This window comes from Pteropus alecto, unplaced genomic scaffold (genome assembly GCF_000325575.1).
Source record: "Pteropus alecto unplaced genomic scaffold, ASM32557v1 scaffold155, whole genome shotgun sequence".
Classification (NCBI taxonomy): Eukaryota; Metazoa; Chordata; class Mammalia; order Chiroptera; family Pteropodidae; genus Pteropus; species Pteropus alecto.
The window spans coordinates 16,032,251-16,045,677 of NW_006438113.1; the positions used below are offsets into that span (position 1 = coordinate 16,032,251).

A 13,427-nucleotide genomic window follows, 5' to 3' on the forward strand; every position below is an offset into this window, starting at 1 on the left:
CCAAATTAAGTGAAACAGACTTAATGTTGCAATTCCTGATTTTTGCTCCTGTAATTGAATTGTTCATTTTAAAGAATGAAAGAGGATACAGACTAAAGACATTTTTCTAAAATCTTAATGAACTGTGGTCAAAGTTACTTAAATACAGAAGCTGTGATATTTGTGCTGCAGTCAATAAACTTTCACCTATAACATAAAAACATGCATGCAGCTTGCACATTGCCAACAGGGTCTGTACAGAGTCATACTGATGGATGAGTTCACAATACAGATGAACATAGGGACACTGTAACATCAGCAATAGAAAAGCAAAGACAAGTGCCATAGAATTGGTGTTTTTTCCTTTAAGATTTATTTTATACATTTATTAAGACGTTATCAAAATCATCCTTTTTAATGAGGCTGTTGGTAGCAAGCATGTTTTGGAACGTGTTCTCTTTACACCTCTGAATAAAGTGTCAGTAATTAGGGGACGAGTGTGTACAGGACACATGATGGAACACAACAGGACAGCCTGACAAATCCCAGACAGAAGAACAGACAGCTAATGATTCCACTCACTATGTTAGAATCCTTGAAAGAGCAGGAAAGAGAAATTTTGGTAAGCTCCCAACCACATACATATAGCAAGCTGCCTTCCTATTTGCAAGCCTCATCTCTGAAAGCTCCCTAAGGTGAGGAGCAGCGGAGAAATCTGCCTCCTCAAATTTGCTTCTTGGCTATTCAGTTAATTTCGTTATTTTGGAAATGTAGAGGCTAAAAGAAATTGACAGTGAAACCTCTATCCTGATTTTACAGGGATGGATTTTGGAGATAAGACTTCAAGTCTATAACTTTGTGTTTTTTCATCCCCTCGTATTTTGCAGTTGTCTACTTGCATCATTTTAACCCTTCAACACTTTTCCCTAGACTCGCCTTATAATTCAGACACCTCTGAAAACAGCTCATGGTGCTGCTTTAACCCAGCACCATCTTTTGATAGTTCCCTGCAGTTTTCTTTTAAGCCAGGCATTGTTTTAAGCCTCTGTCTCTAAATGTTCCTGTAAGCAAGCCTTCTCCTGGAATCAGTTCAAGATCCAAGTACCTGGGACCATTCATTTTTTCCTCGATTTGCCAATGAACTGCAAACCTCCTGGAACTGTAGATTTGCTTCTACCAGGAGGAAAATAACAGCAGATGTGGGGGATTATTTATGAAAGAAGTTTTATCTTAAAACAAGTGTGACATTAATGGCATCAGTAAAGGATCTTATACAATAGGCATTATATTAAACCAGAGTTCAAGCTTCGCATTGATTGTGGTATTTAAATTTCAATGGGTTGATTATGTATGAGAGGAAAATGACCAGTATTATGACTGTACTGAAACGGACAGGGAAGGACCTTGCAAGCAAAGTGAGAGGGAGAGGGAATGGGAGGGGACACCACATTCCCTTTATAGTCACCAGAGTTCAAGAAAGCACCACTTATTTCCGAGCTTTTAAGAGCGCTTTTATCACAACGGTTCATACCTCACACTCCCTGGAGCCTGATTTGTTAAAGGTGCAGGGTCCCGTCCCATTCAGCAGCATCTCGCTGGTCTCCGTGTTGGTGGGTTTATAATCTACATAAAATTCCTGGGTGCTGGGAGTCATTTGCTTTAGGGACTGTCTTTTCTTTTTCCTGTGCCTTCGCATGAGGGAGCGCTGCTGCAGCTGCTTCATGCTGGCAGGGTACCGCTTCCATGACACGTAGATAACAAGCAGGATGACGAGCACGGACAGGAAAAGGGCCACGCTCCCTGCGATGATTTTGTGGAAAGAGATATGCTCAGTGTCAACATCGGTCTCAGGGCTGGGCTCCGTGGCTCCCACTGTGGGGGGTAGGGGGGGTTTGCTCTCATGCTTCGGCCTGGGGAGCTTGGGCTTGAATGTGGGCTTTGGGAGAGCCCTGGCCAAATCAAATCTCTCCGTGGTACTTTTGCCACAGATGCTGTAGTTCTTCACTGCATCGATCACATTCACTCCTTGCAGCTCTTTGGGACTGGCACAGATAATTGTATTCTCCCTCAGACCTTTAAAACTTTTCAGCCAGTTTACCAGGGAACAAATATTTCTGCTGCATTCCCATATATTCCCAGCAAGACTGATGTCATTGAGGGATATCCAAGAATCCAGAATCTCTTGACCAATAAATGTGAGCTTGTTGGAATCCAGGTTGAGGCGCTGCAGATTCGGGACACACTGGAAAACACTAGGTCCACTAAAAGCTTCGATCTCGTTGCCTGATAAATCAAGTCTTTGTAATGAGCTCCAGGTCCAGGACATGGTCTGTCCTATGACACTGATTTTATTCCACTGCAAGTAAAGATTCTGAAGGCTCACCAACCTTGGAAAAAGAGCCAGGTTGAGCTTAGAAAATTGATTGTGCTCCAAGTGAAGTTCTTTGAGTCTAATCATGCCAGCAAAGACATTCCTGGCTAAACTTCGGATCCGGTTATATCCCAGGTCCAAAAGTTCCAGGTTGCGGCAGTCCTGAAATATTCGCACAGGGATGGTTCTCAGGGAGTTAGACCTTAAATGTAAACTCAGCAGCTTTCGTAAGCCCCGAAACTGTTCAGATCCCAGAGAATGCAACTGATTATAGGACAGGTCCAAGTTCCGTAAATTTGTCACAGGTCTGAAGGTATTGTTGAGAAAATAGGAGATTCTGTTGGAACTCAGAATCAACTCTTTGAGTCTGCGTATTCCATTAAAAGCATTCTCATCAATATTGCTGATATGGTTATGGTCAAGGTACAGCCAGGTGAGCTGGTTGAGCCCTTTAAATTGATTGTACTTAAGTTTCTGAAGGCTGTTATAGCGAAGGGACAAACCTAAGCAACCAGCAGATATACTTGAGGGTATCTCCTGTAATTTCTGAGATTCACAATATACCATTTTGCCTTCACACCTACAGCCCTTAGGGCATCCTCGTTCGGCAGAAGAAAGCATTGTCAGTAAGACAGTGGGGGCTATAACCAGTGCTACAGCTGATCCGCTCAGTAGCCTAATTACATTGAAACCTGGAAATAAAAACAACTTAGAAAAGTTATCCCCCCAAAAGAGAATTCATTTATTTTTAATCAAGCAAAAACAGGCATGTATTTCCTTTTAAAAAATTTTGAATCTAGATAACAACACTTAACATCAAATATCATTTCTTTGTTATTTAAAGAGAACCGTCTTTAGGTTTTTTTTTTTTAATAGTTAAGCAGGAAACGTGTCCACTAAGCAATTGAATTTATAGTCTTATAGCAGAGCAAGGTAATCTCTAAAATAATTAAGGCAGAATTAATACATAACTACAGGATTTTATTATTATTATTATTATTTTTTAAGAAGGAAAGAAGAAAAATGACAAAACATACCCATCCTTTGTATTGTTCAAAGGTCGTCCTTGGGTCTTTCACTTTGGCTTAGGGGGCCACTTGCATGACAGCCCCTGTCAGCTGCACTGTAGTGAGTCAGGGCTTGCTGACACCCAGGAAGAAAAATTGGACCCTTTGGGAGATGGACCGATTTTGGAACATTATTCTTTGCCAGCCACGCAGAACACTCCAAGAACAAATAAATTCCAACACCACATTCGCAGCAAAACATCAAAATCTTCCTAGGTAATAGGATCTTCATGGATATTACGTTTTTGCATCTTTACAGTTTTTTTGGTGGGGGGGGGCGTTAAAAAAAAGAACTGGCTTCTACAATTTCTTCTTATCGGAAAGCATGATGTATTCCTCCAGGCAACGTGGGGCTACCTGAGCTGCCACATCTGTATTCCATAGCCCAGCATTTCTGGTGGCGAGCACCCAGTTCAGCCACAGAGCTGCGTCGGAGCCCAGAAAGCAGTTGAGCCCCGCACCGCACACACGCTCAGCTCACTTCTGCAGACTGTCATTCTGAAAGCTGCTTGGACTGTTGCTTTGGTTTCAGTGAATGCAGTCTTATGTAAAGCTGCCCCCAGTGGTGAAGAACATTATGGGCATGTGCAGAAATGTCTCTCTTTTATCTTGCAAATGAGCAGGCTCTCTGCTGGAAAATGAATGATTGTTTTGGGTGTCTCAATAAGAACTGAATGGTCACCATAATCAATAACTAGCAACATTTTCTGCAATTTCTGAGTCTTGTTTTACAATTTGGCAACGTCTTTATTGTCTGCCTCGTCTTAATAGCTGAATGTGTGCTGCCCAGAGTTTTCCTGGAGCTTGACATTAAGTCCACAGAACGAATGTCAATTTTTCTTAACCTCAACGTAGGCTTGGAATTTAAATTTATAAAATTAATTATTGAGCTTTTCATAGAGAAGCATTAACTGCTTGCCCATTTGACCTCTTGGAGTCACAGTGGTTATATTATGCAAGGTGTCTCAGGATGCTAGAACACATACATTTTAGATAGAGGGGATAACTAATGATATATAAATTAATGTGTCCAATAGCCTTTGTGGTTTTCCCACGAAAGACATAATTGGCTTAATGGTTTGTGGCTTGGTTTGTTGTTTTGGTTGTCATTTTATTTTTTTTAAATTAGAAATCAACTATTTTCAGTCCGAGTAGAAGAATCAAGAGATCATTTGGTTCAGTTTGTTGATGCTGCTATTATTTATTACACTAAATATTTATTGAGCACTTTCTAAGTGCTTAAAATGGGCTATCTTGTTTTATCTTTAACCAGTATTATGATGTAGGTCCCATTATAACTTTCATTTTAAAGATGAGGAAACTGAGACTTGGAGAGGTAACTTACTCAAGGTCAGATAGCAAACAAGTGGCAGAAATGAGATTCCGAACCATATCTCTCTTATGCGTGAACCTCTAATCACTAAATGATCCTGCTTCAACAACATTGCTGTCTTCATTTTAAAATAAGTCAAATGAAAATTAGCCTGATTAAGGCATTGGGGCAGGGAAGCTGTAATAAAAAATAAAAAAAAAATTTAATGTTTCCTAGAATAGGTTTGTATGAACTTTTTTAGTATGAATCTTCTAAAGAAGTATTATAAAAACTAAGGATAGGCAGTTTAGTCTAGTAATTAAGAGCATGGATTTTTACACCTAAGTTCAAATCCTGGCTAAAATTTACCAGCTATGTAACCTTGAGTAGTTTACTTATTTTCTCTATGCCTTAGTTTTCTCTTCTACAAAATGGACATTAAAAAAAACCATTTCATAGAGGGTTGAGCATTAAATCATCTTAATATCTTTAAAGTACCTAGAATAGTGTGTGACATGTAATAAGCCTGCATTAGTTATTATTTGAATATCAACTTTATTGTATTTGTTGGTGTTACATGTTTAGTCTTAAATGTTAACTATACTAATTGTTAACTCACAAAGAACTACTTTAATAATTATCTCTTATATGGGTTTCTGAGATTCACTCAGTCTTGCCTTCTTTGATAAGAAAGCATCCTAAATCCCCATAACTTTACCTTTAAAATGAATCTTTTGATTCTGTGGACCGTAATTGGTAATTTATGTTTGATTCTTTTCTTCCTCAAAGCAGAATATGGTAACTTCTGCCCCATAGAGAAAAACATTTTGTTTAAAAATAAATGGTATACTTCTTTTTAAAAGTTTGCCTTGTTAGTCTTTGTTATGTGAATTAGCTGTGAAAACCCCAGAGAGCTTTTATATTCTCTAAAGATGAGAAGTTTGGTAGCAGTTAGTCATGACAATCAAAAGGGGTCACACAGATAGAGTCCAACAAAAATCACCAGTTCTTCAGATTGCTATTAACGGGGCACTGGTTCCCCCCATATTATTCATGCTTTGAGAGCTTATTAAAAAGATGAATTTTCCAATCCCTCCCCAAGACTCTGATTTATGGGAATGGAAGAGGCCGTACTTATCGGCAGAATCTGATAGACAACTAGGTTGAAGAAATGTACTATAAGGGAGTGATTAAAAATAATACATTTTCTCCTAGTAGGAAGAGAGGGTATATAAACCTATGACATTGTGATATAAGTTCCATGGGGACAAAAAGTGTTTTGTCTACTTCAGTTTCCCTAATATCTAGAACAGCACATGGCACATTATAGATGTAAATAGTCATTTAACAAATACATTTTTATGAGGGTGACAAGTACATTTGATATAGGATAAACTGGTTATGTAATGCTAGTCTTATGCACAAGGGATCGATCCCTGCAGAGTTCCTCAGGCGGTGAAATCGGATACAATTTTGAAGAAAGTTTTCTTAAAGAATGTATGTGAAAGGCAAGACACTGGAAAGTAGAAATGTAGATGGTAAGCAAACAATCTTCACTTTTCATAGACAACTCTTGTCTTCATAGTTAAGCTGTAAATTTCATGAGAACAGTAAATATATTTTTGAATATTCCCTTGGCATATTACAACTTTTATCATCTAACATCCCCTATGGGGCTTGACAACTTGTATCTGTTAAAAAAGACTAAAGGTAACTGTAATAATATTTCTCTCTTATAGCTCTGTTGTTTGAAAATCTCTGATTTTTCTTCTCACCTTGCATTTCTCCATGGGGCCACTCTAGGATGGCTGGAGGTCCCATCAACTTTGTGCTTCTTGTTCTTACCTCATTCTCTGATGACAGAAGCACAAAAGAGTCCATTGAGAATTTAATTCTCTCGCTTTGCTTTTCCTAGGAGAGATCTTGGATTATTTATGGTGAATAACATTCTCTGCTGTGTTACCCACCTTGCCCTTAATTTGCAGACATTTTCTGTTACCTTGGCTTCTGATCTTGTCTTGCTTTGTAGTTCTGACGTCAACTTCATCCTTTAGATCTCATAATTGATATTTCCTCTTAAAACTGACTGTTGGTCTTTTCTTCAACAGTAATCAGTAACCATTCTTGGACTGAGTCTGACTCCAGGCACTTTGTGTAGCCCCTACCTTGGTACTAGTTCTTAAGCTGGCATCACCATGGGGTCTGTCCTAGTTCAAGATAATGAAGTTCTTGAAGAGGGAAGATCATCCATGAGGCTAGTAGAGAGATATCCATAATAAAATAATACAATCCTAAGCCAGACTGAATACTTGAAGCTATAGAAATGACTCTAAAGACAGAGTAGTACCTAAAAAGAAAAAAAAAAAAAAAGAATATTTTAAAAGATTTTAGTAATTTGCTGGTGTACTTTTAAAAGTTTATTTTCATTTTACTCATTGACTATAGCAAGATGATAATTTCTGATTTGCCTTTCAATAGAAGCAACATTATACTACATTACGTATTTAGCAAATTTGTTTACACCTAATACCACATCAGAACAAACCATAAACTGCCTGACAAGTTAAATTTCTCCAATGAAAAGATTTTAGTAATTTGCTGGTGTACTTTTAAAAGTTTATTTTCATTTTACTCATTGACTATAGCAAGATGATAATTTCTGATTTGCCTTTCAATAGAAGCAACATTATACTACATTACGTATTTAGCAAATTTGTTTACACCTAATACCACATCAGAACAAACCATAAACTGCCTGACAAGTTAAATTTCTCCAATGAATCTAGGGCCTTAATGATTTATGCAATTATAAAACATAGTGTCACATATCTAAAGATTTTCTTTATTGCACTTATAGTACTTCAAGTAGCTTAATATATTTTGTTTAAATTGGGTAAATAAATTCAATCTCAGTATATAATGCCAAATTTTAGGCCAATATAAAACTGAATTACCAACTACAAACTTAGAAAATCAGAGCTTAAAGAGGATGTACTGATATCTTAACAATGGGTTGGCCTCAGAGATTTCATTCATTTAATAAATATATAGGTATCCACTATGTACCACTGTTTCAGACACTTGGAGTACATCAGCGTACAAACAATGATCTAAGCATACAATCTAAAGGGGTAAGATCTACAATAAAAAAAAAGAAGCAAAAATATGTATGTAGTACCTACTATAGAAAAAAGAAAAGTAAAAAAGGCTAGGGAAGATTGGGAGTGCAAAGAGTAAGAAAGTGGCTTAAGCAAACCCTTGAAGGAGATGAGGTTGTTAACCTTAAATATATATGGAGAATGGCCAGTGCAAAGGTCCTCAGGTGAGAGCAGATCATGTGTTCAATGCACAGCAAAGAGGCCGATATAGAGTACAGGGATAAAGGGGGTAGCGTAATTGGAGGTGAAGTCAGATTGGTACTAGGTACTGGGCCATGGAGGGCTTTGTATGCCAATGTAAGAATTTTGCCTTAATTCGGGGAAAAACTGGAAGCCAATTCAATCTTCTGTGCAGAGTGAAGATGTGATCAAGTTACCTATTAAAAGGATCACTTGTGTTACTGCTGTGGGAATAGTCTCTAAAAGAACAAGAACAAAAGCAGGGAGGCCAGTAAGGAGGCTATTGTGCCAATCCAGGAGAGAGATGATGGGGGTCTTGGACCAGTGTGGTATAAGTGGTATGAATTGGTTAAATTCTGGTATATGTTTAGGTAAAGCAACAAGAATTTCCTAATGAACTAGAAGTGGAAGTAATAGCTAAAGAAGAAAAAGACAACTCTTAGTTTTATGGGCTGAGCAAATGGAGGGGTTGGTGAAGTCATTAACAGCTTCCATGGGTCAAGTGTTGGGAATAAGATCAAGAGTTCAACACATTTGGAGTAAGTCTGAAATTGGCTCTCACTTTTCTTCAGGTTTATGAGAATTTAATTTTTGAAAACATCTTTTTGATATTAGGCCTCAAATCACCATGATGTGTTTTTAAATATTTTATAAAATGATTAGCAAAATTAGCCATTAAGCAATAGCAACGTGGATTTCTATTCAGATGGCCTAGACAGGGCAACATCTTTGCATATAGCCTGGGAGGGCAAGAGCTACAGTCTTTGTTGAAAATTGAAAATTATGTAAAGACTGGATATGAGAACATTTAGACTACTCATTCTAGAAAATAAATTTGGTGAATTCAGTGTCTTTCTATAATAATTTAGAGCATGACATGCTTTTTATTGAATTTATCAGTTGACATTTAGAATTTGGAACTGACTCTGGTCAAACATCTTGGGGTATCAGTTTGCTTTTCTGCAAAATAGGACACAAAAATCCTGTGCTATGAATCTTTAAGGCTTTTATTTAGGATCAGTTTTTATAGTTCATGTATAAATACATTGTAGACTATAAAATGCTATAAAATATTTCTGGAATCAGAGTACCTGTGAGAAAATTATTATTATTTTTTGATTCTGTCTAGTTTCTCTGGTCATGAGCATATATTGGAATGAACATATATCAAGGGACCCTAATGTGACAAAGGGTGGAGTCAGAATTTACTAATACTATTAAAAAATTCCTCAGTACTCCCTTTCTACAACAGTTTTAATAACACAGGTAGTTATTATATAGCATATGTCATTGATATTCTGTGTTCTAAATCAAAAAGCGATAAACCAGTAAATGCATTTAATCTAGATATTGTAAAGAGCTTAATGTTTTTGACTCAGTTATTCTGTTATGTAATAGGGTTTGTCAGAATACTAACACAGAGTTTCTTGCAGCTATAAAAATATATATTTTTCATTTCTAGTTGGTTAGAGTACTCATCTGCATTTGTACATTTGTAATTAAATCCTGATCAGAGCATTAACACATCTCTAAAATATCCTTGGTTTCCATCTGCTTGCTTCAAGGGGTCCATTAAAAACCCTGTCTGGTCACATATGGTTCTTAGTGAACATCTCTGACTTAGATAAATGGATGAATAAAGTTCCAGGTCTAACCATTAAAATGGTTTCTCAGTCTTTCTGGAACAAGGCAAATTCAAATGAGTGAGACCTTAGCTGGTTATCTAACACATCTCTCTCTTCCTTACCTGAAGATACATTTATGCTGTAACATCAATCCATTTTCTCAGGTTTTATTGCATGCCTCACTGTCACTTCCTGCAGAGATATTCCTAAGCTAAATTTGGAGATAGGGAAAAATAACAAACTTAAAGTGTAACACTTAGCAATGGACTGTGAAGACTGAAAAGACTACATGACTTTGAGGAAATAACGGTGTTACTGTTGTTGTTGTTGTTTTAGTTGAAATTTAAAAACACATCAAAGTAGGGAGAATAGTATAATAAACATCAACTTAAACAATTATCAATATTTTGCTAATTTTATTTGATCTATTCCCACTTTCCTTCCCACATTTTTTTCTAGAATATTTTAAAAGGAAATCTCAGAAATCATGCTACTTTACCCACATATATATTTTAATATACAACTCTAACCAATAAAGACTTTTAATTTAACCATCTAGCATTATTATAACTAAGAAAATTAATAATAACTCCTTAAAGTTGGTTTGTAGTCAAGATCTAAACAAAGCCCAAACATTGCATTTGGTTTTCATATTTCTGAACTCTTTTTAATATTTAATGCCATCAATTTTTTGTGAGATACTGGGTCATTTGGACTGTAGCTTGTTCCGTATTCTACATTTGGTTGATTACTTCACTTTGTGTCATTTGACTTGCAAGGAGTAAATTTTAATTACATATATGTTGAAGAAGAGTCCATTCATTAATATAAGCAGAATATCCAGCCTCAAATGGACACATAGGGTATAGATTCAATTTTGGTAGCAAATTTAAGACTTGTAGCACTTTTGAATAATATAAGATTTAAATCTTGGAGGAAAATATGTATTTATATTTTGTGGTTTATGCTAACAGAGTACTTAGTAATGGGTCAAATGGCAAGGTTGAGAGCAATTAGTAATATTAAGGGGTCATGAGTCTATGTTGGTTTAACATTCATATTCACTTTCCATCTCACTTGCCTTTTTTGCCTGTAGTCAGCCAAAACAATCATTTGATATTGTTTCTTGCTAAACGAACCTGCTAATTTTTGTATGGATGCTGAGGTACTCTTTTAACAGAAGCTCACAAAGTTTCTATTAAAAGAACAGCAGTCAAAATTCATATGTAGTTGTTTATATTGAGAGAAATCAGTTTTCTAGCTTTTTATTTAGAGCAAATTCGATGAAGGAACATATGCCACTATAGCCGCACTATAAAATTTATAGTCTTGTATATATTCTCAAATTTATTATAATTTCTCACAGAAGAACAAAGGAGTTTTAGAGTAATTATGAAAGTCTTTTAACCAAATTTGTACCTTAATATTTGATGTTTTACTTTACATGGATGGCTGTGCTCTGAATATAAGGTCAACATCGTTTAAATGGTGTCATAATAAAAATTTTGCTGTGTTTGCTTTACATGTATTCTGATGTAACAAGAACTTTTCAAAGAAAAATTTCTCTTAGTCCATTTGTGAGGCTATAACACAATACCATAGACTGAGTGGTTTATAAACAATAGAAATTTATGAGAATGGAAACATAATTACTATACCACTTAATCCAGCAGCATCACTGCTTATAGAGTCATCTTAAGTTAAATACTGTCTACTTATTTAATACTATGTTAACATAGAAAGTGGGGAACTGAGAAAGAGTATGATACTAAATTCAGCAGTTCTGGAGGCTGAGAAATCCAAGCTCAAGGAGTTGGCAAATTCCATGTCTTGTGAGAACCTGCGTCCTGGGTTCATAGACTGCTGTCTTCTCTGTTACTTTACATGGCATAAGGAGCAAAGGAGCTCTTAAGGGCCTCTTTTATAAAGGCACTAATCCCATTCATGAAGGCAGAGCCCTCATGACCTAATCATCTCCCAAAGGCCCCACCTCCAAATACCATCATCCTGAGGATTAGATTTCAATGTATGAATTGGGGGATGAGGCACAAACATTCAGTCTATAGAATTTTCTTTTTATTTAAAGCACTGTGTATAATAGTTTCAACTGGGTATACAAGTATATATTTTTTTAATTTGCCTTTCTGACAAAAATATCAGCATTGAGAATTAAGTTCCCCAACCACCAGGCAGGGAAAAATAATAGAAATCTTGATTTGGATAAAAATTCATAATGTTCCATTGGTCAATTCTATTTTTATTTCTCAAATAATAAGTCTGATTTTTCAATTTTATGCTGCAGACCTAAGAGTTATTAAAATTCTGAGAGAAGAGAAACCCTGCATAGGTTTACAGTACGGTAGGAGAGAATAGGAACCTGTGGGTCCTTACTTTACACTAAAATAGTTTAGTCTATTTGGGGACTCTTAAACCAGGCCAGAGAACCCTTCTCTGTATCATTAATGCTTAATCCTGACTGAAAAGTAGTTCCCCTAAAAATGTGAGGGAATGCTTGGGAATCCCTTGTGGCTGACAGCAGAGCCCCCATGTGGCAAAACAGTGATTTAGGCAGAAATTCATTTAGTCCCTGGAAGCAAATGCCATGGGTCCTTAATAAAAATATATATATATATATTTAAATCGGATACTAGATTGAAAATTTACTTATTCAGCAAATATTTATCCAGCTCTTACATTGTTCTTGGTGCTGCAGATACAACAACAGTAACAAAGGCAAAGTGCTTTCCATCAAAGGACTTGCAGTCTAGTTGATTAGATAGCCAAAAATAAAACATCTTAGACACATTACAGTGTTGACTAGATCTAAGTGCTATGAAGAAAAGTAATGGAAGATAAGGGCTAGTGACAATCTGATAGAGTGATCAGAAAATCCCTTTCTGAGAACTTCACATTGGAGAGCAAGTAGGAAGCGATTCCTGTGACTCTCTGTCCCTCAGATGTAATCGCAATTTGAGACTTTTATTGCTCATGACCAATACCCTTATAGTGGCGTTAGGCATCACAGCTCCCCTTTTGACACTTCAGCCCAAGAGTGGATATAGTCTCCTTTTGGAACAAGTAGCACAGCTGAATATTTAAACAGAATTTTAAGGAATTAAAAAAAAATTAAGAGATAACAAAAAGAGAACAAATATAGAAATATGACTCATTTATACAGAGTTGTCTTTCTTAGACCCAGTTTTCTGCCTGGGGGTTGACACCAGGAAGATTTATTTCATCAGATGTGACCCCATCTACTCAGGAACTGTTTCAGACCACATCAGTTGTACCTCATCCTCACACAATAAGCCCAATGTTCAAATGTGAGTTTCACGCATGTAATCAAAAGAGAAGATTTCCCCTCAAGTGCCTCCTTATCTCTCCCTCAGTGATTTTCTTATCTTCAGTACTTTGTCCCCAGTGCCTATGGTGACTTTTCTTTTTGGATATTTTTTCCATTTATCAACAAATGAATTCTGCAGTATTAGCTGATAATGGCTTATAGTATTAGCTTTCTCAGTGTACTTGAAATTTAATAGGTAACTGAGAAATGGAAAATATTAAAAAATCTTAGAGAACTGAATTTTGTGTACATAGTTTGAAAAGCAAATATGAGAGGTTTGTATTAATAACATGGATACTTGCTTCTCTTCAGTTTTTTTCACCAATTGCTCTTTATTTCCTTCTCATAATAGTTCTGAATTTTGTTGATATTTACATTTCTTGCGATATCTG

The 13,427-nt window shown here is 36.3% G+C and overlaps 2 protein-coding genes across 3 annotated transcripts in view; one reads left to right on the forward strand and one right to left on the reverse strand.

The window, feature by feature from the left end:
- LRRTM3 (leucine rich repeat transmembrane neuronal 3) overlaps positions 1 to 3,964 on the reverse strand; it is a 157,677-nt gene extending 153,713 nt beyond the window's left edge. Inside the window, exons 1-2 of the mRNA XM_006915589.3 lie at positions 3,388 to 3,964; positions 1,511 to 3,042 (exon numbers count right to left, since the gene is read on the reverse strand). Coding sequence (XP_006915651.1) covers positions 1,511 to 3,042; positions 3,388 to 3,391 — 1,536 coding nt within the window. The 5' untranslated portion in view covers positions 3,392 to 3,964. The remainder of the gene's footprint in view (positions 1 to 1,510; positions 3,043 to 3,387) is intronic.
- Positions 1 to 13,427, forward strand: part of CTNNA3 (catenin alpha 3) — a 1,378,877-nt gene that overhangs the window by 576,111 nt on the left and 789,339 nt on the right. The window lies entirely within an intron of this gene.